This window comes from Micromesistius poutassou (genome assembly GCF_964030765.1).
Source record: "Micromesistius poutassou genome assembly, chromosome: 3".
Lineage (NCBI taxonomy): Eukaryota > Metazoa > Chordata > Actinopteri > Gadiformes > Gadidae > Micromesistius > Micromesistius poutassou.
The window spans coordinates 1,998,475-2,024,048 of NC_140273.1; the positions used below are offsets into that span (position 1 = coordinate 1,998,475).

Consider the following 25,574-nt stretch of genomic DNA (forward strand, 5'->3'; position numbering starts at 1 on the left):
TAGGAGAGAGACAGGAGAGAGGGGAGAGATGGAAGAGAGGGGAGAGAGACTCAACAGTGTGTCCATGGTCTGCCTCCTGTTCTCCAGCCCATCTGCATGCCGACCTGCTGTTATCTTACAGACTGTTGGGCTGGAAACAATAAACACTATTTATTCTTCTTCCCTCCTCCACCATCTGTCAGCAGCAGTTGTAAGTAAAGCAGGTTGAGCGGGGACATTTTTTCTTTTGAGTCTATGTAGAAAATCTATATTCTCAGCACATTTTTGAGAATTTCAAAGTAGAAACTTAGAAATAGGCTACAGAAGGTGTTGCAGATTTGTATGTTTATTAAAGGGTCGATGTTATGCCACCAGGTGTGAGTGTGATTAGCTTAATCCTAGGTGGACATGCCCACTAGTGATGTCACTATAACACAGAAAAAGGCTGATTTTCAAATGGCTTGTAACGGCTGATCACACACACACACACACACACACACACACACACACACACCTGGTGGCATAATATCAACCCTTTTATTAAACACATGGAATATAATTTTAGAAGTCATTAGTCATATAGTCATTATTATCAAACTACCTGCACTATGGAGTGACAGCCTGACTGAGCCAGACTGATCCGTCCTGCAGGGAGAGGGAGGAGGACAAGGAGATGGCCGAGTTCCTGAGACTGAAGCTGAGGCCGCTGGAGAACAAGCTCAAAGTGACGCAGAGTAAGCAGCAATGAGGTCACGAGAGAAAAGACGGGAGAGAACACACACACACACACACCTAATATACATACATACACACACGTTAAGAACTACACATTTCAGTATCAGTATGATGATATCCTATCTCCTCTTCCTCCTCTTCGTCTGAAGCCCCCCCCAAGCCCCACCAGAGACTGGAGCCTCCGCCCAACAAGCCCTTCATCACCAAGTCGGGCGGAGCCATCATCAGGGACTGCTGTGGCACCGCCCAGTGCACCGTCATGTGATCCCCCCGCTCCTCCTCCCCCCCGCTCCTCCTCCCCCCTGCCCCCCCCCCCCCCTCTTCCACCTCCCTGGTCCCCCCCCCCCCCCCCCCAGGGGGGATCAGGTTATGAATGAGTGAATGCTAAGTATGAATACTATGCGTGGATTGTGTTAACACGTTTATGCACAAATTACATTACGGATCAGTTAAGGGGAATCAGATCTCCAGTCCAGCCGGAGGGAACATTACATCGAGGGCGGGGGGGGGGGGTGAGATGTTCAGTAGACCGTAGCTCCGTGAGGGGGAGCTTCAGGCGAGGGTCTGAGGGACGGTCAGGTTAGACTTTAGAAGAGACAGAGATGGAGACAAGAGATGGAGAGCCCACAGGGGCAGCCTGCTGAGACAGCCCCATACGGTGTGAAGATACTACAAACTCAAAGGACGCAGGAACAGAAAGCACAATGCATGTCCAAGTGTCAACTTTACCTTCTTCTCGGACCAGTAGAGAAATATCATTTTGTAACTCTCCTCATTGTGGATATGAACGGGTATTAATGCTTCCATGTAACACAGGTAAAGACCTCGGACATTTAAGCCTTTATGTTGCGTCTAATTTGATAGGATGTCCTCTTTGATCCAATCAGAGACGAGGACGCTGGTTGAAGCCAAAAAACGTGTCTGATGATTGGAGGAGCCCGCTCCTACCAGGGGAAAGCATCCCACGGTGTCTCGCTACTTTGCCCTTTATTGCAGAAGATGATGTCTTCATAATTTGACGAGCAGTGCGACCATTTGAGCATTCTAACACACATTCAATGCAGTTTTCCCATAAACCGTCGTAGTCAGTGGCTAGTCACTGAATTAACATGAATTAATAAAATCAATATCACTTGTAGTTATCTGTTTCAGCATCATCTGGGATGTGTAGATAGAATATTGCAAGATCCGTTTCCTTCAGCATTTGTAACGGTGGTCTGACTCATTCTCCTCTATGAATGTCACTGTATCGCTGGCAATACAAGTACCCTACACCTCAGCGTTACAAATGACCCCAGTAATGCAGAAGCATTCAGCACATCCACTACATTAGCAACAGTAACTTTAATTTAATCTAGCGGTGGACGGTGAGAGTGAATGCAGGTCTTGTAAATGCCTCGGTTACGCTCAGATCAAGTGTATTTAATGACTCATGTGGTCACCTTTACCTTTAATTTACTCCTGATATTACTTAGCATTTAGCAGTAGTGACATTACCAAGGTACCATGTTATATACTACAGTATACATATGCAGAACGGATCTATCCGATTGTATATAGATGTTTAAATAAAAAGGCATCTTTCAAGAACCCGGGCTCATTTATTCATCTCCATTCCGAAACACGACAAATAAGTCCAGAGAAGTGGATATAATGCTTGTGAAATTTATTAAACAGAAATTATCTTGGTCCCTTCAGCAATGGAATGACAGCAGCTTGTTGTTCAGTGAGGTAGTGAAACAGTTCAGGGAGGGGGGTGAGGAGAATCAACCTCAGGTGAGGCACTGAGCTGTGGAAAACGAGAGAGGGAGGAGAGACTGGCACAGAACCGACTTAAGCCTTTTGCAGACTTGAGGCTGTATGGTAGGACCGGTGGGATTCTTGACTTTAGCGAGATCACGACGCACACGATCCAGGGGGGAAGTCACTCATAATACATCTCATGAAGCAAAACTATGCATACGTGCATATTTTCGAGTGCCACTGGCCATAGCTTCTGTTTGGCCAAACAAAAGAAAAGGACATTTTGATAGCAGCTCTTGTGAACCCTTTAAAACAGGAGTTGGTGTGCACCGTACAATATCAGGAGTGTAGGGAGTCGACCCAACAAATCAGTCTAAACTATTTATATCTCTTTATTAACCGTGAATGCCAATCAATTCAAAATTCTTAACGTTCTTGATAAAAGAATGTAAACGATGCAGCAAAACCCTTTTTAAATAATCTGTTGTTCAACATCAGTTAAAAACACAAGGGGCGAACACGGAGGCTGTAGGAAATCAGAGGTAGAGTTTCTACGCTTTTCACAGTTTTACACATCTAAGTTTAAAGCAAAAACTATTCACAAATCTTCAACAGGTGACTATGTGCCATTTCTCACACCGAGTGACAGGAATAACCAAGCTGAACAGAGGGACATGGGTTCTGACCCTTCCTGTGGACATGGGTTCTGACCCATCCTGTGGACATGGGTTCTGACCCATCCTGTGGACATGGGTTCTGACCCATCCTGTGGACATTTTCCATCAACTCAAACCAAACCCAAACCTTTTCCACTCTTCACGTCTGAAGGCCTCGCTGCTCTGGTTCTGCAGCAGAAGTTAAGAAAGACTGAGGTTTCCACAGCCGGCTCTCATACACTCAACACCGGTGGAACTAAAGGTTCTTAAATCAATGCACGTCAGGTTAAAAACTCCATCTATAAGATGGAGACACTGACCAGCGATCAGTCGGGAACATCCTCCAGCGCCGTGGCAGATACAAGCCATTGTAAAAGCCAGGCGGGTCCAGAGAGGACCACCGTGTCAGACCCTTTGGCGGCCAGACGTTCCTCATTGAGCCCACGTCTCTCCTCCACTCAGTAAAAATCACAGATCCTTCGACCTCATTAAAAATAGAACGCAATACAGGAGGGCAATGTGCTCCCCTGGACGACAACAACAACAACAGAAGAAATACACAAAAACAAGACTCACACCGGCGGATACATTGACCACTCGCAGCAAGGTTCAACCAAAACAACCCTGAGCTTTAAGTGGACGGCTTTGAGGATGGCCTTCAGCCCCAAGTTCCACTCAACACGATGGAGAAACAGACAGAACTCAAAAGACTAAACTAGGTCTAGGTTAGTGCCTCGTTAACCACAGGGGCCCGGCGGTCTCTGTGGGGCCTCCGCCGTGCATAGAGTCGTCTATGCACCCATAGAACCCAAGGTGCTGGTACTGGCTGATGCAGCCTGCGTCCTGAGAGCCTCTATAGGGCCCAGCAGCTCCCAGCAAAGATGGAGGTTAACGGGGAATGGATTACCAGAGATCACTCTCTTAACCAACACGTGACTGCGTCGCACGAGGTGAACCGTGAAACACTGAGTCCTACACATGAGACGTCTTGTCACACCAGCTGCTCTGAAAGCATCTCGGACAGGAACCAATGTCCTTCCGCGTCCCTAACTAAAGCGCCCCGTTCCTCTCTGATATTTCTTTTCTACAGCAAAGCAGTAAAACAATATGCATACTTAATGAAACCGTTGAACAACAGAAGCGTGCTGCACATTAATAAACTCTTAATAATCATCAATATTATAAATTCAAGGCGAGTTTGGCAAACATCCACATGAGGATATGAGGGAGACCGGGTCAGAGCATCGGAGCGGTTCTGCCGTGGTCTGGGTTCTCCATCCAGGGCCCACCAACTCCAGTCGGGTTCTGCACTCATCGCTCGTCCAGGACAACTCAGGGGAACGCGTGACAAAGGAAAGGATATTAACCTTAAACAGAAGCGTGGTCCCACCTCCAACAAAACATCTGCAGGAAGGCTGCAGTAAGGTCACAGATAAGGTGTACCACAAGTTCATATGATCTCTTATAAAAAGGTCACGCTAAAGGTCATCTGATCCCTTATCAAGGACACGGCTCAAGGTGAACCACAAGGTCATCTGACCGCTTATGAAGGTCATGCTAAAGGTCACCTGATCTCATATAAAGGTCACGGCTCAAGGTGAACCACAAGGACGACTGATCTCTTATCAAGGTCACGGCTTGAGGTGAACCACAAGGTAATCTGACCTCTTATAAAAAGGTCACGCTAAAGGTCATCAGATCTCCTGTAAAAGGTCACAGGGAGGTCAAAGAAAGGAAAAGTTTCTGGGTGATGAAAGACCGGAATGTGCTACAAGCTGCTTTGGGAATGTGGAGGGGGGGACGTTATACCCTGTACCATTGTGTTAGGTGGAGGGGGGGACATTATACCCTGTACCATTGTGTAGGGTGGGGGGGGTATGTTATGTGTAATCACTGGTATTATCTCAAGAGATAAATTAACCTAAAGGATGTGAGCCAACAGAGAGAGAGAGAGTGTGAGTGTGAGTGTGAGTGTGTGTGTGTGTGTGTGTGTGTGTGTGTGCGCTAGGGAGGGGGGCGTGGCTTCACGGGTCACGCCTGGAATGAGAAGTTGGCCGCCAGCCGGATCTTCCCGCGGGACGCCCGTCGGTTGGGGCTCTCCGTGGGCCGCGCGGTGGGGGGGCGGGGCGGGGTGGCGGGCTGCTGGTCCGGGGCGGGGCCCTCCCCCTCCGTGGGGGGCGGAGCCTCCTTCACGACCCGGCGGCGCTCTAGGTGAACAGATGGTGAGGAGGCACACACTGAGTGAACCGGGGCAAGGGCTGACATTACCAAGGAAAGAAGTGATGCAGTCATCCAAAAGGACCACCGTTTAAATGAGCCTTCACCGCTTTATACTCTTCATCTTTTGCTTGCCTCTTGTTGTATGCGTATCAGGCATCAGCGACATTAGGGTGCAACACGATTCTAATCTAACAACTTTAGATACTGTACTGTATACTATATGCTCTTTGAACATCCTTACTGTACCGACAAGAGATATATTGTTGTTTCTCTTTCTACTGACAAATGTACTCATCAAATTGTCAGTCTCTGGATAAAAGCGTCTGCTAAATGCCCTGAATGTAAATGTACTGAATTATTTAAAATGAAGCCCTCCAAAAGATAAGGAATAGTCACGCCTCAGGCAGGCATGGAAGTGAAATGAATCAACCCAAGAAAACGCATTGATGCTCCTCAAACCAACTCAAGTTTGAGTTCCGTTCCTCACACTGACAGAGACCCAAGCAGGGAGCTGGAGGTGGGTGTGGGGGTGGGTGTGCTGACCTGCGCAGTGGGGCGGAAGAGACCTCTCAAAGTGGATGAGGTCTGCGTGGGGGAGGAGTCCCGCGGGGTGGGGACGGAGCTGGGGCGAGGGCAGACAGGAGGGCGCGGGGCCACACAGCAGGTCCACCGGGGTGCTGAGGTACAGGAGCTCAGACTCCACCACCACGTCATCGTCACCGCCTGAGAGAGGGCGGGCGAGCACAAGATAGACAGAGAGAGAGAGAGAGAGAGACACAGAGAGAGAGAGAAAGAGAGACAGAGACAGAGAACGGTTCAAACTAGTGATCGACCAATATATCGGCCGGCCGATATTATCTGCCGATATTTGCGTTCTTTACGTGTATTGGCATCGGCCGATTTTGGCTCGTCATTTCCCTCTCCCCCTGTCTTTGATAGGGGCTACGTTTCCTTATAGTTATGTATCTTTGTCTTCCAATACTGTTTTTAAGCAGTAAAATTTGCATGTTTTGAAAAAGCTGCTGCATATAAAGAGAAGTTATTAATCCCCATCAGACATTTCACCTGCAGTTAAACGTACCACAGGCAATTAGAGAACATTTAAAATCCACACTGTAAAATTAAGCTCTTTTGTCGTATTGTCACTTCATGTTCACAGTGCATTCAGTCAGCAGAGCAGGGGTGTACCTGGAGAACCGGTCCCTGAGTCGGCCAGGCTGGTGGGGCTGGTGCTCTGGCTGTCGCCGCCCCCCTCAGGCTGGGAGGGGTCTGAGGCCGCTGAGCTGGTCCTCACTGAACACACAACAACAACATCATGACAAACAGTCCATCAAACCAACAGGGACATAAACCTGCTCTAAGAACATCAACACCACGACTAGAAACCCTCCATGAAGACACATGAGACCCGAGAGCAGGCAGGCCAGTAGTCTACTGAAGCTGTTGATTCAGGACCTCCTTACCTTTCATATCGTTCTTCAGAACGATAATCCTCTTGTGGCCGTGACCTTTGATCCAGACCACCTGACAGGGACAAGACGACAAAGGGTCAAAGGTCAAGTTGCAACAAACCACAACTTCAACGAGAAATCAGACACTAAAGCTACGATATGCAAGACTAGCTTTGACAAGATAGCCTATTTTCAAAGTTTAGGAAGGTTGAAAATAGCTGCTCTGATCCCCACCGCCTCGATCCATCCCTCCCTCCCTCCCTCCCTCCCTCTCACCAATCCAAGCACGTCTTTAAAGTCATTAATCATTTGAACACACCCACGGGGTGCGTGGGTGTCAGCGTGGCGGTTGCTTGCCCAGAAAAAGAGAAACCAGCAAGAAATTATAGGCTGGTCCAGAGAAGGATTTCTGCAGACTCCTCTGCAGAAATAAACCCATGAACCCATCTAGCCGTGCAATTAAACTTCACAAAATGTATCGGTATGCACTCTGTGTCAGCCGATAGTCGAGTTCAGGAATCGGGAAGGAAAAAAAACGTTATGGGAACATCCCTAGTACTATTAAGCCATCCCCACCTGTGGTATGGCGCCCAGCAGGTCGTCCACGCTGCTGTAGCCGTAGGCTCGCGGCACCAGGCTGCGGCCCGTGAACTTGCAGTAGGCGGAGGAGAACTCCGTGAGGAAGATCTGGTTGTAGTGGTAGGTGTGCAGCAGGCCGCGCACGCTCCGCGCAAACTGGTACAGGTGGGTCAGACGCACCCAGTCCTCCCCGCGGTGACCCGCCCCCCCGCCGGCCGGGTCGCCGTCCTGACCCCCGTCCTCCCGGTACAGCTGAGGAACGAGGTCAAAAGGTCAGACTGAGGGAGCCATGGTTTCAGGAGAAGTACTTATTTTACACAAGGCCTTCGAATGAGAAGGAGTTTGTATCTAGAACAAATGGATGCATGAATAAATGAAGGCTAATGGGATCTTGACAAAAACAAGACCGTATCCGATCCTAATGTCTGTGGAAGAAAACAAATCTCAAAACTATGATGTAAGGATTAACAGTCTCAGAACCAGACACTCAAACAGAACACTCCACAGACAGCCTATAACAATCTACACTCTACTCCAGGGTGCAACATGAACTTCGCAAATTACCACAACTCTATTATTCTCTCTACTCTAAAGCAAAATGAAAAAGCCTTTGCCAGGGCATTGCAGTCTTCTACCCCCTCGTATCCACACTGTGTTCTCTCACTCCCTCCCTCCCTCCCTCCCTCCCCCTCACCTCCACCAGGTAGGGCAGGCTCTTGAGCAGCTCGCTGAGGGACAGGAAGCCGTATTCACAGGGGTTGAGGCTGAGGGCGTGGCCGGCCAGGTAGCGCTCGCTGAGCTCCTCCACGCGGACGCCCGCCTCTTCCTCCTCCTCCTCCTCGGACATCAGCAGCATCAGCAGCTGGCAGGTCAGCAGCCGCAGGGACTTCCTGTTGATCAGCTGCACCTCGCGCTGCCCCTCCGCCCCGTCCACCACCTAGAGAGAGAGAGACACACACACACACACACACACACACACACACACACACACACACACACACACACACACACACACACACACACACACACACACACACACACACACACACACACACACACACACACACACACACACACACAAAGTAGCAGGAGGTTAAGAACTTCCTGAATAGCCTAATATGGAACAATCCCCGTACAAAAATATCCTTATGCATAAAGATAAAAACAAATATAGCAACAAACTTTTTTAGTTTGTTTGGTCAGCACAAGGCTTTGAGGAAGAGTTCCATGTAGCCAGTGGGAGTGACGGACCAATCAGTCAATGATGTTTGCAATGCAAAATAAAGCATCACTTATTTGAATGCTCTAGTCGATAGCAGGCGGTTTATTGGTCAAACCGCGTCTTACTAGGGGTGTACGGTATAAACGGTATAGAAAGTACACCGGTGTGAATTTGCGCTACGGTATGGATTTTGACCATACCATGAGGCCGGTGTGACTGCAAGTAACGTAAATACAGTAACGTAACTTATTTTTGCCTTCTCAGGCAGTATGCTATTGTGCAAGCACGCAGGCATGCAGGCGCGCAGCCTGCGCAATAGTCCCTTCACGAGCTCTCATTCACCGTACGAGACAGATGCTGGTAGCGTGAAATGCCCCTTTCAAAATATCGATAGAAAGGGCTTTAAAGAGATGATCAAAACACTCGATCCCAGGTACGCGTTACATGCCCACACTTCAGCCAAATTGAGATGCGAAAACTATACAGCAAGGTCCGCGACCAAGTGGAGAAAGAAATCCATACTATCCATACTGGAAGTAACTTAGAATTAGCATTTTTTTCTATTGCAGTTTTGCTCAATAAATGTTCTTAAAATACTTTAAGAACCAGTCTAACCAGTATTTTACCCCTTCAGAAGCATTTACATACCGTGATATAATACCGTATCGTCTATGCCTCAAATCATACCGTGATATAAATTTTAGTCCATACAGTTACAGCCCTACGTCTTACTCGCCCGACCTCGTTTTCCCCCCGACCCACCCAAGACGAGGGTGAGTCAACCCCCGACCTCCGGAGTCGCCCCGGGGCCCGGCGTGGATCCCGTTACCTTGACGACGTGGCAGAGCTTGGCCAGCAGGGCGGGCAGCGAGGCGGCGTCGTAGTCCTGCAGCCGCAGGCCGTAGCCGAAGGTGCGGCCGTACTCGGCCAGCAGCAGGCTGACCGGCAGAGAGCAGTTCCTCTGGGAGCGCAGCAGCTTCACCAGCTGGGCCGCCAGCGCCTTCACCCGCTCCACCTCCGTCAGGGACAGCCCCTTCTCCTCCCCGCACTCCAGCACCTGGTGGAGGGGGACGCACGGAGGGTAGCAGGGGGATCCCAATGTTAAATTGGTTAAAAAGGGGACTGCATTTATACCGCGCTTTTCTAACCAGTGGTCACTCAAAGCACTTTACAATGTAGCACTTACATTCACCCGTTCATGCACTCATTCCCACACCCGACTTCACACATTGACGTGAATTCAGACAGATTCCTCCTGGACGACTACAGGACATCCGACTCCCTGCAAGTAAGGGTTCTGAGTTCGATCCCCAAACCACTACACTATCCGGACACTGATTCAATACCCAGACCATTAGGCACTTGTTATTATGATACGAAAAAACTAATTACGAGAACAGGGATCAATTTCCAATAACAACTATCAAAACAATGTGCATCAAGAGCCCTTTAACGTCGCATAAACACCCGTTTAAAAACTCCATACACTATCATACGAGACTACGCTATTTGTACTTGTGATGATCTCCCCGGGTGAAGAGAGCTGTTGGGGTTGTCAACACGCACCGTGAGCACCTCGGGGATGGCGTCAAACAGGTCCAGCAGCTTGGTGAACCCGTAGCAGGTCAGCTTGCACTGGCGCCCAAAGTGGTGGTGGTAGGTGGGGATGAACTTGCTGAAGGGCATGCGGCAGTGGGGCTGGTGCCTCAGCAGGTCCACCACCTCCTTGCCAAACTGCTTGGTGCGCTCCATCTCCTCCGGGGTGCGCTCTGTGGACGACCAGACGTTACAGTTGTAGACGCTCCCATACCAAGACCAGTATCGGAAATTCCTCCGATACTGCCTAAAATGCAGTACTGTGTATCGACAAGTACGAGAGTCTATGCGCTGATCCGATAGCGTCACATGACTCGTTTACTACACAGGCAGAGAACATCACAAACACTACGGTGTTATGCTGCGTTCGTTAACGGTCGGGGGTGGGAAGTCGGGATGGGAAACGCGTCAATAATACAAATGTATTATTATAGATTATAAATGTAAATGATCTTGTTCTGAAAATTAAAATTGGTCAACAGCAAGTGAACTGGCTATACATTGCCGTCACCGTAAGAGAACCCTTCAGTAAGAACAAGTGCTGTTAGTAGTTACAATGCTAGATGCTGTATCGGTATATACTCGGGATCGGCAGTTACTCAAGTTCAGGACTCGGGAAGGTAAAAAATGGTATCGGAACAACTCTAGTTACAATGAGAACACAGACCATCAACGACCTGTCAAGAAGAGGAGCTGGGATTAGTAGTTGAACTAAAAGTATATATTTTTCCTAAGACGGTATCCGTGCGTGTATGCGGACCTCTCTTGGGGACGGAGATGACCAGGTGGGTGTCCTGCCTCGTGATGGTGACTGTGGTGTCGGGCATCTCGTTCAGGAGGTCCATCAGGTCACAGACACCGTAGTCCATGACCCGCCAGTCTCTGGAGAAACACCTGAAGGCGGACGGGGGGGGGGAGGGGGGGGGGGGGGTGAGAAACGCTTTCTAGTGTAGAGCAAACCAACCAACCAGCAATAAAACCATAGAGATGTCACCAGAGATTAATTATTGAAGCGACGTGCAGCAGGGCGACTAGAACGGTATGGAGGAGAGCATTTAGTAAATACATTTACATTTAGGGGATTTTGCTGATGCTGATATCCAAAGCGACTTACAACCATTCTACATACATTCACTACTAACCCCCTTTCATTTAGAAGTACATTAGTCAGAAGTAGGAGAAACAACAATATATCGCTGTTGGTACAGTAAGGATGTTCATAGAACCAAGAGCCAAGCACCAACAATCACTTAACCCATTCCCCGTATACAACAGAGATAGCTAGGATAAGATGCACAATGCTATTGTGTAGTACTATTTTTAAGTGCATCTTTCTATTTTAAGTGAACCATCTGTTGGAGTCTGGCTGTAGAACAGAGCACTGACCAGTGGTAGGCCTGCATGAAGTCCTTGATGGCCACCTGCTTGCTGGCCTGGAACTTGAGCAGCTTGAGCAGGTCCTGGGTGAAGCGCTTCACCTGGGCCCGGTGGGTCAGGGTCAGCAGGCGCTTGGCGCCCATCCCCAGGATCTGAGGAACGCCAACACAACCTTGTCAGGCTTATGTTACATATATACATGTTACAGTTATCACTGCAGGTCATCGCCGAGGAGAAAGCAGTACAGGACACCGGGTTATCGATCAGAGTTCTATAAAACAATATGATTTATGCAAGGCCAACATTATCTGGATTACTCTAGCCTTAGTTATTAGGGAAAAAGACTGGATGGTATATTCTGAACTATATAACTGGCTAACATGGAATTGATGATTGATGATATGGGCAAAACAAGCAAGCAAAAGTATGTGCTTTTGTGCTGCGGGCATGCATGCGCGTGTGTGCTTTGGGCGTGCACAGGCGTGCGTGCCTTGTGGTGTGCACGTGCGTGCGTGCTTCGAGTGTGCACGTGCGTGTGTGCTTTGGGGTGTGCATGCGTTCGTTGGAGTGTGAGTGTGCCTGCACTTTGGGGTGCGTGTGTACTTGGGTTGCGTGTGCGTACCTGCAGGACGTGGGGGACGGCCTCCAGCAGCTCCAGCAGCTTGGGGTAGCCGTAGTCAGAGACGCGGCACTGCTTGGCGAAGTGGTGGTGGTAGGAGGGGATGAACTTATGGATGGGCAGCAGGCAGGCGGGCTGGCTCTTCAGCAGGTCGATCACCTCCCTGCTGAACTGGATCAGCTGCGGGTTCCCCACCGGGCTCTTGGACCGCTGGATCCACGGCTCTGGTGGGCAAAGTGGGGGTGGTGATTAGTTTGACATGTGTGGTTCGGGTAAACTTGAGGTTTTAAACTAACCATATTTCAGTTACGACTCAAATGTTAAATGGACTGCATTTATACGGCGCTTTTCTAACCAGTGGCCACTCCAAGCGCTTTACAATATTGCCCTCACATTCACCCATTCATGCACACATTCACACACCGACGGCGGAGTCAACCACGCAGAGAGCCAGCCGGCTCGTCAGGCGCAGTCAGGGTGAGGTGCCTTGCTCAGGGACACCTTGACACTCCGCTAGGAAGTGCCAGGGATTGAACTAGCAACCATCCGGTTACCAGCCAACCTGCTCTACCTCCTGAACCACATGCTGCCCATAAAAGATCACCTCACTGGGTGGGAAGTCAACTAGGACACTCTTTTGAGGATCTTAAACAAAGTGTGTAAGCCCCACCCTGTCCTTGGTAACTAGGAACAGTTCGTGCTTTCCATGAACTAAACACAACAATGCATGTTGTTATGGAGACACATTTGCATGTTTTCCTTAAGACTTTGACTTAACCACACCTAGTACAAATAAATCACCTTAAATCAGCTTCTTCCTCATAAACATTTTAGCTGCGCAAAATCTGTTTTCCAAAAAACTGGTATTTTGGAATACAGTTTTATCTTGCGACATCATTTAATTATTAAACCCTAAAGCAAGACAAACATATTGCCAAACGATCTACAGAAGCCCTGTTCACTAATCCTGTGAACTAAAGTCAAGGTCAGAACTAGGATTAAAGTCGTTGTTGTCGTGAGCTACCGGAGTTGGGAGCGGGCGGCTTGTTGTGGATCCACTTGATGACCTTGAAGCCGTTCTGGGCCGTAACCACGGTGATGCTGGGGAGGCAGGTGATGAGGTGCTCCAGGGAGACAGCGCCCTCCTGTGTCTCATCGCCCAGCTGCAACGGGCCGAACTCTGCCGCATAGCATTCTGGGAAACTGAGTCACACACACAGAAACACAGTAAGAGTCCAGTGTTCTTTTGATCGGCCCCAAAATGAACCCAATAATTTCAAGACCTACTGCATAGTGAATGTCAGGGACAGTAGTACATTTACATTTAGCAGACTCTTTTAGCGTTTTAGTAAAATAAGTACATTGGTCAGAAGAAAAAGTAACAACAATATATCTCTGTCGGTACAGAAGGGATGTTCATAGAACCAAGCACTAACAATTGTTAGTACTAGTTAGTAGTAGTAGTAGTAGTAGTAGTAGTAGTAGTAGTATTATTAGGGTGTAGAAATACTAGATAAAAGGGTGTGGGTTTGAACCTCTAATGACAACGGTTTACCTGCAAACTTCCTATAGCAGGACACCCTACCTACTCCTTAACAACATTCCCTTACAGCCCTCCTGAATGACTGAACAGTCACTGGACCCCAGAGACGGTGTGTACCTGAGCAGGGGGAGGGTTCCGTCGTGGGACTGCAGCAGGTTGTGGACCTGGGGGGCCATGGCTCTCAGGGACATCGTCACGAAGGGGATCTGATACGAGTCGGGGTCGAAATCCGCCTCACTGTAATGATGAATCAAACCACAAGGCGGGCTTTGAACACCGGCTCACACACACACAACAAACAGCAGAGGTCTTGTTCATATAATCAACATTACAATACGGCGGAGTCGGCCACGCAGGGCGACAGCCAGCTCATCAGGAGCAGTCAGGGTGAGGGCCTCAGGGACACCTCGACACTCAGCTAGGAGGAGCCGGGGATCGAACCAGCAACCTCCCGGTTACAAGTCAACCCGCTCTACCTCCTGAGCCACATGCCGCCCATATGAATATACGTTATTTGGCTCATAAAATGGGGATACGCCCGGGCAGCATTACATAACGTTATCAGCCAGGACCCCTGAAGGAGGCGTGTGTGTGTGTACAGGGCCCTGCTCTGACCTGAAGTCCTGCAGGGTAGAGTGCTGTTTGCAGACGGGCTCGTGGTACTCCAGCTCCTCAAAGACCACAGGGCTGCTGCCCACCGAGGAGGACGCATCCTGGGACTGGGAGGATCCCAGGGGGCTCTGCCGGGCCTGGCCGCCCGCCAGGAGGCACACCAGCCTGGCCCCGCCCTGGTCACGCACCGCTACCACCTCCGGCAGGCGGTAGAGGTCCCCCACCGCCAGCTTACGGGAGAATCTGCACCGTAGGAGAGAGAAGAGAGTGAGAGATGTAGTCGGACACGATGGAGCCGGTGGAGTTTCAGTGTGACGGGTCAATGGTCTATCTAAAAGTGAAGTGATCATTTACATTTACATTTAGCAGACGCCTTTATCCAGAGCAACTTACAATGAGTACATTTATCAGAAAGAAAGAAACTACAATATATCGCTGTCGGTACAGTAAGGATGTTCATAGAACCGAGTGCCAAGCACTAACAATCACTATAGTATGTGGTGGGAATTTGCACCTCATCAATCATTTCTGTATAAACTGTCTAAGAGTTATCATAAGTGCATACATTGAGTGTCATGACGTACAACATACAATAAGTGCGTAAGAGGGGTGTGGCGTAACGTCAGGTCGGTTACCTCTTCTCATAGAGCTCTGTGAACTTGGAGAGAGGAAGGCAGTTGGCCGGAGCGTCGTGGAGAATCCCGATGATCTCAGAGCTGCACGATAGGAAAGGCACAGATAAGATGATATGGTTTTTGGCTCAAATTTACCATGAAAATTGTTGTTGTTTCATTCAACAGCAGAACCAGAAAACAAAACCATCATGCAGACCCCCGTCCCTTCACGGGGGTCTGACAGGAAGCCAGGCGGTGACGTACCCCAGGTTGGCCAGGGGCTTGCTGCTGCCCCCGGTGGCCAGACACACGTGGATGCGCTTGCCTCCGATCTTGTAGCGCTGCATACCGCTGACGGCGAGAATGGCCTGCTGCACAAACACCATCTGCACCGTGGCCTTCAGCTGGTAGTCGGTGTGGGGGCTGAGCTCCACACAGGTCACCTGACACACACACACAGACATAATATTTAATACATTGATTTGCACATAGCATTCAAAAGGTCTGCCTAGCAACAGCCACTGAAGCCTCATTCTGTAGAGAGGCTCAACACTTGCACAACACTGTGACGGTATGTCCTAGCATGGGTGTTGTCTGTGCTTTGTGCCAGGAGGAATGGTATGTTCTGGGCACATATTATCCCCAAGGGAGATTACGAACACTACTGAAGTTGTAAACATGCTTGAGAAACCAAACTCGCCACACACACACACACACACACACACACACACACACACACACACACACACACACACACACACACACACACACACACACACACACACACACACACACACACACACACACACACACACACCGAGGCTGAACACCGTGTCATATTATCTACCTTGCCGTAGCGGGAGAAGCAGTGCATCAGTGTCTGCTGCAGGTCCTTGCGGGACATCCTGTAGTCCAGGTTGGACACCTGAACCTCGGGGCTGTCCCGCAGGAACTCAGCGGGGCCGTCTGGACCGGGGCTAGGTCCGGTCCGGGGGCCCGGGAGGAGAGGGGAGGAGCGGCCGGAGAGGCAGGGGGACACACTCCTAGAAGGGGGGGGGGGGGGGGTGGAGAGGGATCAGGTTAAGTTTGTGATGCATGACAACAGTTTCTGAGAACAGAGTCCTGCCATCTTGACTCAGAATTACATTTACACTTAGGGCGTTTAGCAGATGCTTTTATCCAAAGCAACTTACAATAAGTCCATTTGTCAGAAGAAAGAGAAACAACAACAACAATTTATCGCTGTCGGTACAGTAAGGATGTTCATAGAACCAAGGGGGGGGAGGGGGGGGGGTGCTAAGCAGAGTCTATGAGAGAATTGAGGAGATGTGTGAAGGGGTTTGATGGGATGGTGAAGTCACAGTATGAAGTATGTGAAACAGGGAAACATTTCATGAATCTGAACTGAACTGAATCACGTCAAAGCAGGCCACTGGTCTCACCTGGAGGACCAGGAGCCCTGAGAGACGCCCAGAGGACTGAAGCTGCGGTGGAGGCTCAGCTTGCTGAAGGCGGAGGGCGTGCTGACCAGGAACTCAGGGGAGCCTCGGTCCCCTCGCTCTGACGGAGATTCCAGTGTCCGCCGAGGACTGGAACTGTCCCCCCTGAGGAGACACAGGAAAGGAACAAATAGAGACACAAGGGTCAGGAGGTCCGAGGGGTCACCGCTGGCTCACCGTGGATCCAGAAGTCCTGCTAGTTTATAGCAGAACTTCAGGTGGAGACCGCGCAGAGCCTGGGCCGGAAACCATAATAGAAAGTTTCCATTCTAGCGATGTTCTACAAGATGAGTGCGTTTCCATCCACACGGGTGGATTAATCTTGGGGATTGCAATGAGTTGTGTAATAGTATTAGTAGTACACTATAATGTTTAAGTGTGTTTCTACAGTGGCTGTAGAAACACACATGCACAATGAAGTCTACAAAGACACTTTGTCACAGAACAGTGGTGTCCAGATATTCTAGTACGTCTTGACACCGGGAAGAGTTGATTAATGCTGGCAGAGTGTGTTTGCTGTGAGCCAATAACACGCAGATCACCAATTTGAGTAAAATTATTGGTTAAAATAAACATGAAGAGAAAGAAAGTGATGCAGATGATTTGAGAGACCTATAACATGTTTCATTATAAACATTCAGCGTGTTCTCCTCACTATACCTCCTTCTGTACATGGACTCTCCGATGAGCCCAGGCTTAGGCAGTCGCTCCTGGGCGGAGTCAGCACCACTGCGGGGGGGTGAGCCGGTGGTGATGGGGCTGCAGGCGTTCTCCAGGAGGAAGACCATCTTGGGTTTGGCGTCTCCACTGCCCAGCTCCTGCACCAGAGCGACGTGAGCAGAAAACAGTTTCAAAGGGGGAACCGTGAGCGTTCATTTAGGGACGCGGCGGGAGACGACGGACTGTGGGGGAGGAGGATCATCAAAGCCGAGGGGGCGACCGGAGCTCCGTCAGTTGGTTCTCTAGGAGTTCCCTCAGCTCTGATTGGTTAGAAGCAAGCAAGCATGAAGATGTTGTTGAGGAACGGCATAGCAAAGACGGAACAAACAACAAACAAGGCATTTGAGCACAGGGAATAATAATGCATTGGAATGAAGCCGGAAGGAGAGGTACACACAAATAAAGCACATAAGGAACCATAAACAAAAAAGGGGGAATGGGGGAATGGCGGAATGACGGACGCTACATGCACATGATTAGTCGGGAGCCACATGCATGCAAGCACAGCCACATGCTAGCACAGCCACGGCACTACAGAGACAGCACTACAGCGACAGCAGCTCACACAAGCACAGCACAGGGTTAGTGGGCGGGTCGGCACGGAGGGGAGTGGGAGCAGGCACTCCCACCGGACGGCTGCTGACCTGAGGGGACGGGGCCGAGGGACCACCGGGCGGCCCGCTACAGCCCCTCCTGGGACTGTAGGGCCTCTCAGCCAGGGGCCCCGATGTCTGGCAGGGCCGGGCCCCCTGCCGCAGCCTCCAGGGCGACCTGGTGGGCTCCAGGGGAAGAAAAGAGGAGGAGGACATGGGCGGGGCAGGGTCGGGGGCAGGCGGGGCTCCGGGGGGTACGTAGGCGGCGGGCGGGGCGGCTAGGGGCGGGGCCTGGGGCACGAGCCGGGGCGTGGGGCCCGGGGCCTCGCCGCCGGCCCGGGGGCCCACCGGGGAGAACGACGGCCGGATGAGGTGGCCGAACACGTCCTCGTTCTCCATGCGCTTGCAGGCGCGCTCGGCGGCGTCCAGGCTGCCGAAGCGCAGCACGGCGGTGCCCTTGGACACGCTCAGCACCTTGCCGCCGCAGTTGTCCGACAGCCGCCGGAGCCGCAGCTTGACGGCGCCGCGGAGGCTCTTGTCGCAGGCGACGGGGAGGTTGTGCACATAGAGGTTGCTGAAACTGGGCTGGGGGGAGGGGAGGAGGAACACAGAGCGTCCCAGTCTGGGGTTGGGTTTGTGGGATTTTTTTTTCTTTTATGTGAACAGATTTGTATAATAGCAATGTGTGTCGCACTGGTGTAACTATCTGGACGGGCAAAGGTGAGAGGGATGGACTTCTCGTCAGGGTACAACCGGAACGTGACTCAGCGTTTCATCTGCATGACGGCACCCGGTACGAGTCCAGAGTCACATGAGATATAACCGCCCACGGCCCTATCAACTTACCTCTTATCAGGAAATTATATTTTCACATTCTGTTTCTCTAGCTGACATGTGCCTTTTCCCTGACCCCCTTGGGCTGGTCAAGGGTCAAAGGCTCCAACTGAGAAGTCACCGCTACGCCCCCCCCCCCCCCCCCCTCTTTATGAGATCCTGAGGAGTTCCATCTATTGTTGATTACCATCTGGTTAACCAATACGAGTTCATTGGGAAGCAGAGCTGTTCTCAGCATCCTGAGACCTGTCTGCCACTGTATAAGAAGTCCTTGCTTTTACCAATGCATTGCATTAGAGGGACCCAGGGCGAACTCCCATCTGAGGCCTCGGATTATTGCAAGTTTGTCGTATGTTATCATAGGTTTATTACTTAAACATAACATAAATTTGACCTATTGTTATAAGTTTGGATGACTCTTCATTCTTAAACGGTTTACACCGAAAAGAATGACGTGGTGCAAAATTCCCACCACAACTTCACCTCAACATTCACAGCAGCAGCGCTTAACGGAGAGCACAGGGGGCCTACCTGGGACTTGAGGGGCACGCGCAGCGGCAGGTCGGCCGTGATCTCCAGGAAGGGGACCTGCCGGTGGGCGTGCTGCAGCAGGGCCGGGGAGGTGTGGGTGCCGTGCACCAGGATGACCTGGAAACCATGGCGATGGCGCAAGTCACTCAGCTCGCTGGCAAAGTTCACGTCCGCTGGAAGAGGGGAGGACAGTCAGTTGATACGTAGGCGACCTTTCCATCACCGACCCCGGGAGGTAAAGATGTGTGGGTGCGGCCGTGGGTCCGGAGGTCTACTCACAGGTAGAGTTATTACGATACCAGTATCGCAAATTTCTCTGATACTGCCTAAAATACAGTATCGGGTATCGGCGAGAACGCAAGTCTATGCACCGATCCGATACCATCACACGACTCGTTTACTACACAGGCAGAGAACATGTTATGCTGCGTTCGTTAACGGTCGGAGCTGAAAATCGGAATGAGAAACACGGCATCTCCGACCTGCGTGCGATCGAGCTGCCAAGCCAGAAAAACATGGATGCTCACGCTTAACTACAAGAATACAAATGTCTTGTTATAATAATTATGAACGTAAATGATCTTGTACCGAAAAGAAATTGCCGTCATCATAAGAGAACCCTTCAATAAGAAAAAGTCAGTAGTCAAAATGCTAGATGCTTTATCGGTTTATACTCTGTATCGGCCGATACTCAAGTGCAGGAATCGGAATCAGGAAAGGGAAACATGGAATGGGAACATCTCTACTCACAGGACACTAGCACCACGGTGGCAGGGGCTGCGTGGGTCTCTGCAAAGCGACGCAGACTCTGGCGGAGTTTATCGTCAGCGGCGTTCTTGGCAGTGGCGTTGATGTGGGCAACGGTGACCTAACAGGGGCAGACAACAGTTACAGTACACGTGCTTCCGGGTCGCCCCCTCCACCCCCCTAAACGTGTGTGTGGCCCCCTGGAGAGAGGCGTGGCGGGCGTACCTGGCAGTTGTTGAGGTCCTGGATAACGGTCTTGCACTCCTTGCTGATGTCGCAGACGCAGATGAACTCGGCCTCACGGTGGCCCTGGAAGAACCGCCCACGCAGCCGCTGGACCACGGCCGCCGCCGAGCGACCGCTGGGGACGCAGCAGTTCTCGATGTCCCAGAACACGCCCACGGGGGGCGTGTTCTCTGGACCGCCGCTATCAGGGGAGCCTGGGGGGAGGAGTTAGGGGTTAGGATTCATGGCTTTAGGCGATGGAAAACTACTCAATTATATGTTATAGGGTGCCAATGGCAACTACAAACTATTAACTACCTATTTTATCCTATTCTATCTTTTCATTTGATTTTTCTCTCTTTTTACTTATATATTTACGCAATAGATCACGACAGGCTGTGGTATGTTCTCATTATATCACAGTTAAGGGGCGTTGTACGACTTTTATAAAACGGTTACTTTAGTATGGCGAAATTAAAGTCATAGACACCCTAACCCTAACCCTAACCCTACACCCAATTTTGAAAAAGCGAGAAAGTGAGAAAAGCATTTTCTTTAACGAATACAAAAAAGTAGTCCCTCCTGGCTGCCTACAAAGTGTATGTCTTTCAGAGAGAAGGCTAGGCTAGAGACTGTAGCTTGGTTTGCCGGAAATTTAGCCTACTATCCAGTTCACTCACCGTGTGCCTATTGCTTTACAACATTTCCCCCCTCTCCAGCAATCAACATATTTTTAGGCTTCAGTGAACTATGCTATTGCTTTTAATATATAAATAAACAACAGTTCAAGTTAGGCGCGGAGTGATACTGAACTCTGTAAACTGAACGGGCGTCATATGCTCAATATACAACAGATGGGAACCAATCAGATCGCTTGATTTAAGCCACCCGTTTTATAAACGTTCTTATACAACATTTTTATTTTGTGTTCACCCTGTAAAGCATCTTTTGAGTATTTAGAAAAGCGCTGTACAAGTCTAATGTATTACCGTAATTTCCCACATATAGGCCGCATCGTGGATAAACTGCAAGCCTTTCATTTATGTATTAACAAAAAACTGAATTGTGCATAAGCCGCACCCTAATTATCACCACTAATTACGTAATGAATAGGCATACAAAACCCTTCAGCCAAAAGGTCACTGCAAATCGATGATAATCCCCTTAACGCTAAGACCGACTAGGCCTACTGCACGTGCACATTTTTGTGCAGGAGAACAGCGAGAGCACATCAAACGCACGTAGCAGCTACAGGACCCGTCTTTCTTTACTGTCTCCGAGTGTGTGTCGCTGTTAAACACCTGACGATGAGCTAGTTTACCATGATAAGACCACCATATGAATCTGGAAAAAAGGAATAAAGACTCAGAGGATGCAGGGAGTTCAGCAAGGCTACAGTTGAAGATCAAGGTAAATTGGTGCTGATTTATTTGAAACGTCAGCATAAGCGAGTCGAGCTGACCTCGCCTGCTGTACTGTATATGTAGGCCTACTGTACTGTATATTGGTGAAAGACAACACTGCCAATGTGGCAGTTCCATGCACAACAGGGATTTCTAAAGGTTACTGTACAGTGGTGGAGACTAGCGGCAGGAGCTGAATCATCACTACGGTAGAGCTAAGAAGGTTCTACGAGCGCTTCAAACCAACCTTGCCAACAAACAAAGTACGAAAGAGATTCGTAGCAAAGAACGTTTCAGGAAACACGTGAGATGTTAAGGTAGAACTTAAAGTAGAGGTACGATTTTTTTAAATAACCTAATTAACTGAAAATGGATTTTTAGAAATGGTTTTCCCATGTATTTTGCACCCATGCATAAGCCGCATTATGAATTTTTTTTTAATTTGTGTATAAACCGCGGCTTATAGTCAGGAAATTACAGTATGAATATACAAACAGTTCATCTTCAGTTCAGCCTAAGTGCAACTAAACTCCAAAGCTCTTAGTAGAAATCAAAGAAATGTTTTGTAAGGTTTTTATGTGTTAACTTGTGAAGCAAAGGGTGTGTTGTAACACATAAGCCAAGTCATAAGTGATAATTTGATATGTGCTAATAACAGTTAAGTTACATTATGTTTTAACTCCCATGTGATCTAGCTCCTATCAAACGGTTTGCATGCTGGTAAACTCCACTGACCGAACTTGTGTCCGGCCTTGCCCAAGCTGGTCTGGGGGAGCCGCAGCCGGCCGTCCGACTGGGTGCCACAGCCGTTACACATTGGGATGGGGAGGGGGGTGCTCCTCGAGGCCAGGTGGGGGACCATGGGCCACAGCTTATCCGACTCTGGCAAACACCCATTCACAGGCTTCACACGCATAGGAAGACATCCATTAGAAAAACAACAACATTTCAATAAACCAACGTTTAACCCACCACATGCACATCCAACCGGCCTACAGTAATATTATTTGACCCGCACACAAAAACAGACTTCCCCAGTGAATAAGAGTAATTCCACCAACCTTCAACAGGCACTCCTGGCAGTAGTGAGACCCCTTCAGACAAACCATGCATTCTACATTGAGGTGCCTAGGTTGAGAGCCGTACTGTGCTGTACTGGTGGGTGGGAGGTCACCGTGAAGGAGGGGTCTCTGGGTCTCTGCGAGAGCGCGGCCACAGCCGGTGCCACACGGGCAGCAGCACCCAGAGGAGCCGTGCAGATGAGGGGGAAGGGTGGACAGAGAGGACAGAGGTGGGGCCAGAGGCACTGAAGAAGTAGAAGAAGAAGGAGGGAGGCTGGCTTGGCTGCAGGGCAGAGACAGGTTGGAGTAGGGGTGGAGGAAGCCCGTGCAGCAGGAGGAACAAGAGTGAGAGGGCGTGGGCTGGGACGTAGCCACGCAGGAGGGGAACGGGAGCTGGAAGGCCGCCGGACTGTACAACGCATTACTGGCTTCGTTTGTACTTCGACTAGCAGGGCTGTTGGGGTACAAATTGAGGAGCGGCGCCGGGGCGCAGGCCGCGGGTCCCGCACAGCCACCGAGGGCGGCGTTATAGGTGCTAGGGATCATGTAGCTGGAGACGAGGCCACTTGTATTACTACTGTTGTGGATGAGACTCTTCTCCCCAAAGGCCCCGTAGCCCACAGCATCATAGTGGTCACACCAAGTGCAAATGCTTACTTTGGGGCTAGGCCCCTGCTGTAGCTGTGAGCAGGGTGGGTGCTTGTGGGGCGCCGCTGGGTGCGTAGGCATGGGCAAGCAGGGCGGGGGCGGAGGAAGAGGGGCCAGGGGGAAGGGCTGGGAGGACGAGGCGGAAGACACGTGATATGGAGGAGGGGGGACGTCTTTCAGTTCCAGCACAGGCGGTCTGCTCTCCATGGTCTGGGGGGAGATTAAATTAAAGTAATCAGTGGTCAGCAAACCATGGACTTCATTTTAAATTATTGAATTATTAAAAAAAAATTAAAATATATCATTTAAAGTAAAAACTGTATTTGACTGTATTTTGATAATATACTGAAATCGATACTTATATATAATTATTATATATATTATATTATAGATTATATTATATTATATAAACGTTACTATACTGAAGTCGTTATCTTACTTGTGATGGCATTTGCTTAGATTTTTTAAATATTACAGACTAATTTAGTAATCGATGAATCTAAAACACAAAAAAGTTGATTAATAGTCTACGAAATTATCTTTAGTTGCCGTTCATAAACAAAACACCTTGAACAAATGATTTAACCGAGATGAAAGTGTTACAACACAGCATAGTTCAGCATTTCATCAAATACAATTTCCAAATTAATCTGTTTATGCTTAACAGGAGTAGAAAAAAAGTTCTACCTAATTTCCGAACATTGTTCGCAGGATTCCACCCAATAATAGTCAGAGACTGATCTATACACACAAGTATCCCCACCGACATGATACGTACAGCGGTATAGAGAACCTGACATACTTGTTGTTGGGTGAAGGAGGAGTTGGCCTTCTCAAAGGAGGAGAAGCAGTCTTTGAGTTTCCAGAGGAGAGTCTCGTTCCCTGGAGGACCGGTCCAGTGGAAGGGATCAGGGCTGCAGGTGGATGGCTTCTTTCCCAGTCCTTCCATCGTCCAACCGAGAAGGTTTTTTCAAGGCACAGTCGTATCTCTTCTCTTGCATGTTTTCCTGAAATCCCACAGCGCCATTAGAATCAAGAATCAGAATTAATTTTATTACATCTTATTGTACATCTTATTAAGTACACAAGAGTACAATACGTAGGCTTGGTTCCACATAGCAGCAACAATACAAGATAAAGTAAATAAAGATCAGTAAAAATTAATATATGTAAAAATATGTAGCATAGATCACAATAATAAAATTAACTAAATAGTCATAATAAGAGAAACTAAGACAGTGGTAATAAGTAATAATAATAAGTTAACTCTTTAGGTTGACCACCATAGCTTCAATAGGTTATATATTGTATGTTAATATGTATGTGTTGTATGTTATATGTTGCGAGGTACGCAGTGAATACTTGTGGCGACATTTAAACCAACAGCAGATAAATAATATAGTACATAAAATATATAAAACATAAACAGTCCAGGAAGCTTTGAGCATGAAGGAGGGCAGTTTCACTTTCGATATATCAGACACTATCAGATAACAGTGAACTACATGAACTAGTCGGCAAAGCACCACAAAAATGACAACCAAATCGACATTTATCGATAATTAAATGATGTAAGCATCTGCTCTGATTAACTCAGTGAGTAGCCTAGCCTAGCACGTCTGAGCTATTTGATCAACATTAGCATCCTGAGCTAGGCTACCCCAGACCCGGTTTTAATACCCAATACGGACACTGTTCGACCATCGACGTGCTTACACTTCATGGTTTTAAAAAGAGGACCTTAGTAGTGATTATTTCTGACCCTTCATACCTGACTCTGTCTGTTTTTACATCTCCCTCCGGCCGGTTTCTCCCCCGAACCAGGAGAAACTGCTACCTTTGTAACCAACCACTGTCGTAAATCAGCCTCAGCTGTCGCAAATCACCCACAGCTGTCGTAAACGATAACAACACTTCAACACGACAAATAATTTATGAAATACAAAATGTTGCTTGTTAAATATGCGATATATACTCATGGGGTTCCGTTTTAGTAAGAGATATCATCGTTATTATTAAAATGTATTTGTTATAGTTTAAATTCAAGCCCTGGCTAGAGCCTTTGTAACCTACGACCGTCGTAAATCAGCCTCATCTGTCGCAAATGACCCACAGCTGTCGTAAACGATAACAACGCTCCTACACGCCACAGACTTTATGATATGCAATATGTTGCTTATTAAATATGAAATATACACTCATGGGTCCCGTTTTGGTTAGATTTTCGTTTGGTTTGGTCATCATTATACTTACAATTTATTTGTTATAATTTAAATTCAAGCCCTGGCTTGAGCCGTAATCTAAATACACTTTGTTATAACGGACCTACTGGTTAATGGTTGTAAATGTAATGTTAAAACAATTTTT

General features: G+C 48.8%; 1 protein-coding gene across 1 annotated transcript; it reads right to left on the reverse strand.

Moving 5' to 3' along the window:
• Positions 1 to 2,388: 2,388 nt before the first annotated feature.
• marf1 (meiosis regulator and mRNA stability factor 1) lies at positions 2,389 to 25,071 on the reverse strand. Its single transcript, XM_084465457.1, has 27 exons — positions 24,979 to 25,071; positions 24,010 to 24,214; positions 22,560 to 23,417; positions 22,234 to 22,402; positions 20,096 to 20,310; positions 19,874 to 19,991; positions 19,124 to 19,296; positions 17,810 to 18,343; positions 17,106 to 17,263; positions 16,389 to 16,550; positions 15,794 to 15,989; positions 15,211 to 15,389; positions 14,968 to 15,048; positions 14,336 to 14,575; positions 13,838 to 13,957; positions 13,202 to 13,380; positions 12,181 to 12,401; positions 11,568 to 11,710; positions 10,942 to 11,075; positions 10,152 to 10,354; positions 9,415 to 9,642; positions 8,058 to 8,300; positions 7,361 to 7,615; positions 6,797 to 6,857; positions 6,522 to 6,626; positions 5,877 to 6,056; positions 2,389 to 5,320 (listed from the first exon to the last, which is right to left on the reverse strand). Exons 2-27 carry the CDS (start codon positions 24,154 to 24,156, stop codon positions 5,145 to 5,147), a joined length of 5,478 nt encoding a protein of 1,825 aa, XP_084321583.1. The 5' UTR covers positions 24,157 to 24,214; positions 24,979 to 25,071; the 3' UTR covers positions 2,389 to 5,144.
• Between the last annotated feature and the right edge of the window lie 503 nt (positions 25,072 to 25,574).

What these genes read in the sequence shown, in the direction of transcription:
- marf1 (XM_084465457.1), bottom strand. Translation starts at nt 24,156, where the DNA reads ATGGAAGGACTGGGAAAGAAGCCATCCACCTGCAGCCCTGATCCCTTC. An exon ending in AGGACCTCAACAACTGCCAG is followed by an intron (nt 19,992 to 20,095) that starts GTACGCCCGCCA and finishes TGCCCCTGTTAG; the next exon opens with GTCACCGTTGCCCACATCAA. An exon ending in CCATCCCCGAGGTGCTCACG is followed by an intron (nt 9,643 to 10,151) that starts GTGCGTGTTGAC and finishes CCCCTCCACCAG; the next exon opens with GTGCTGGAGTGCGGGGAGGA.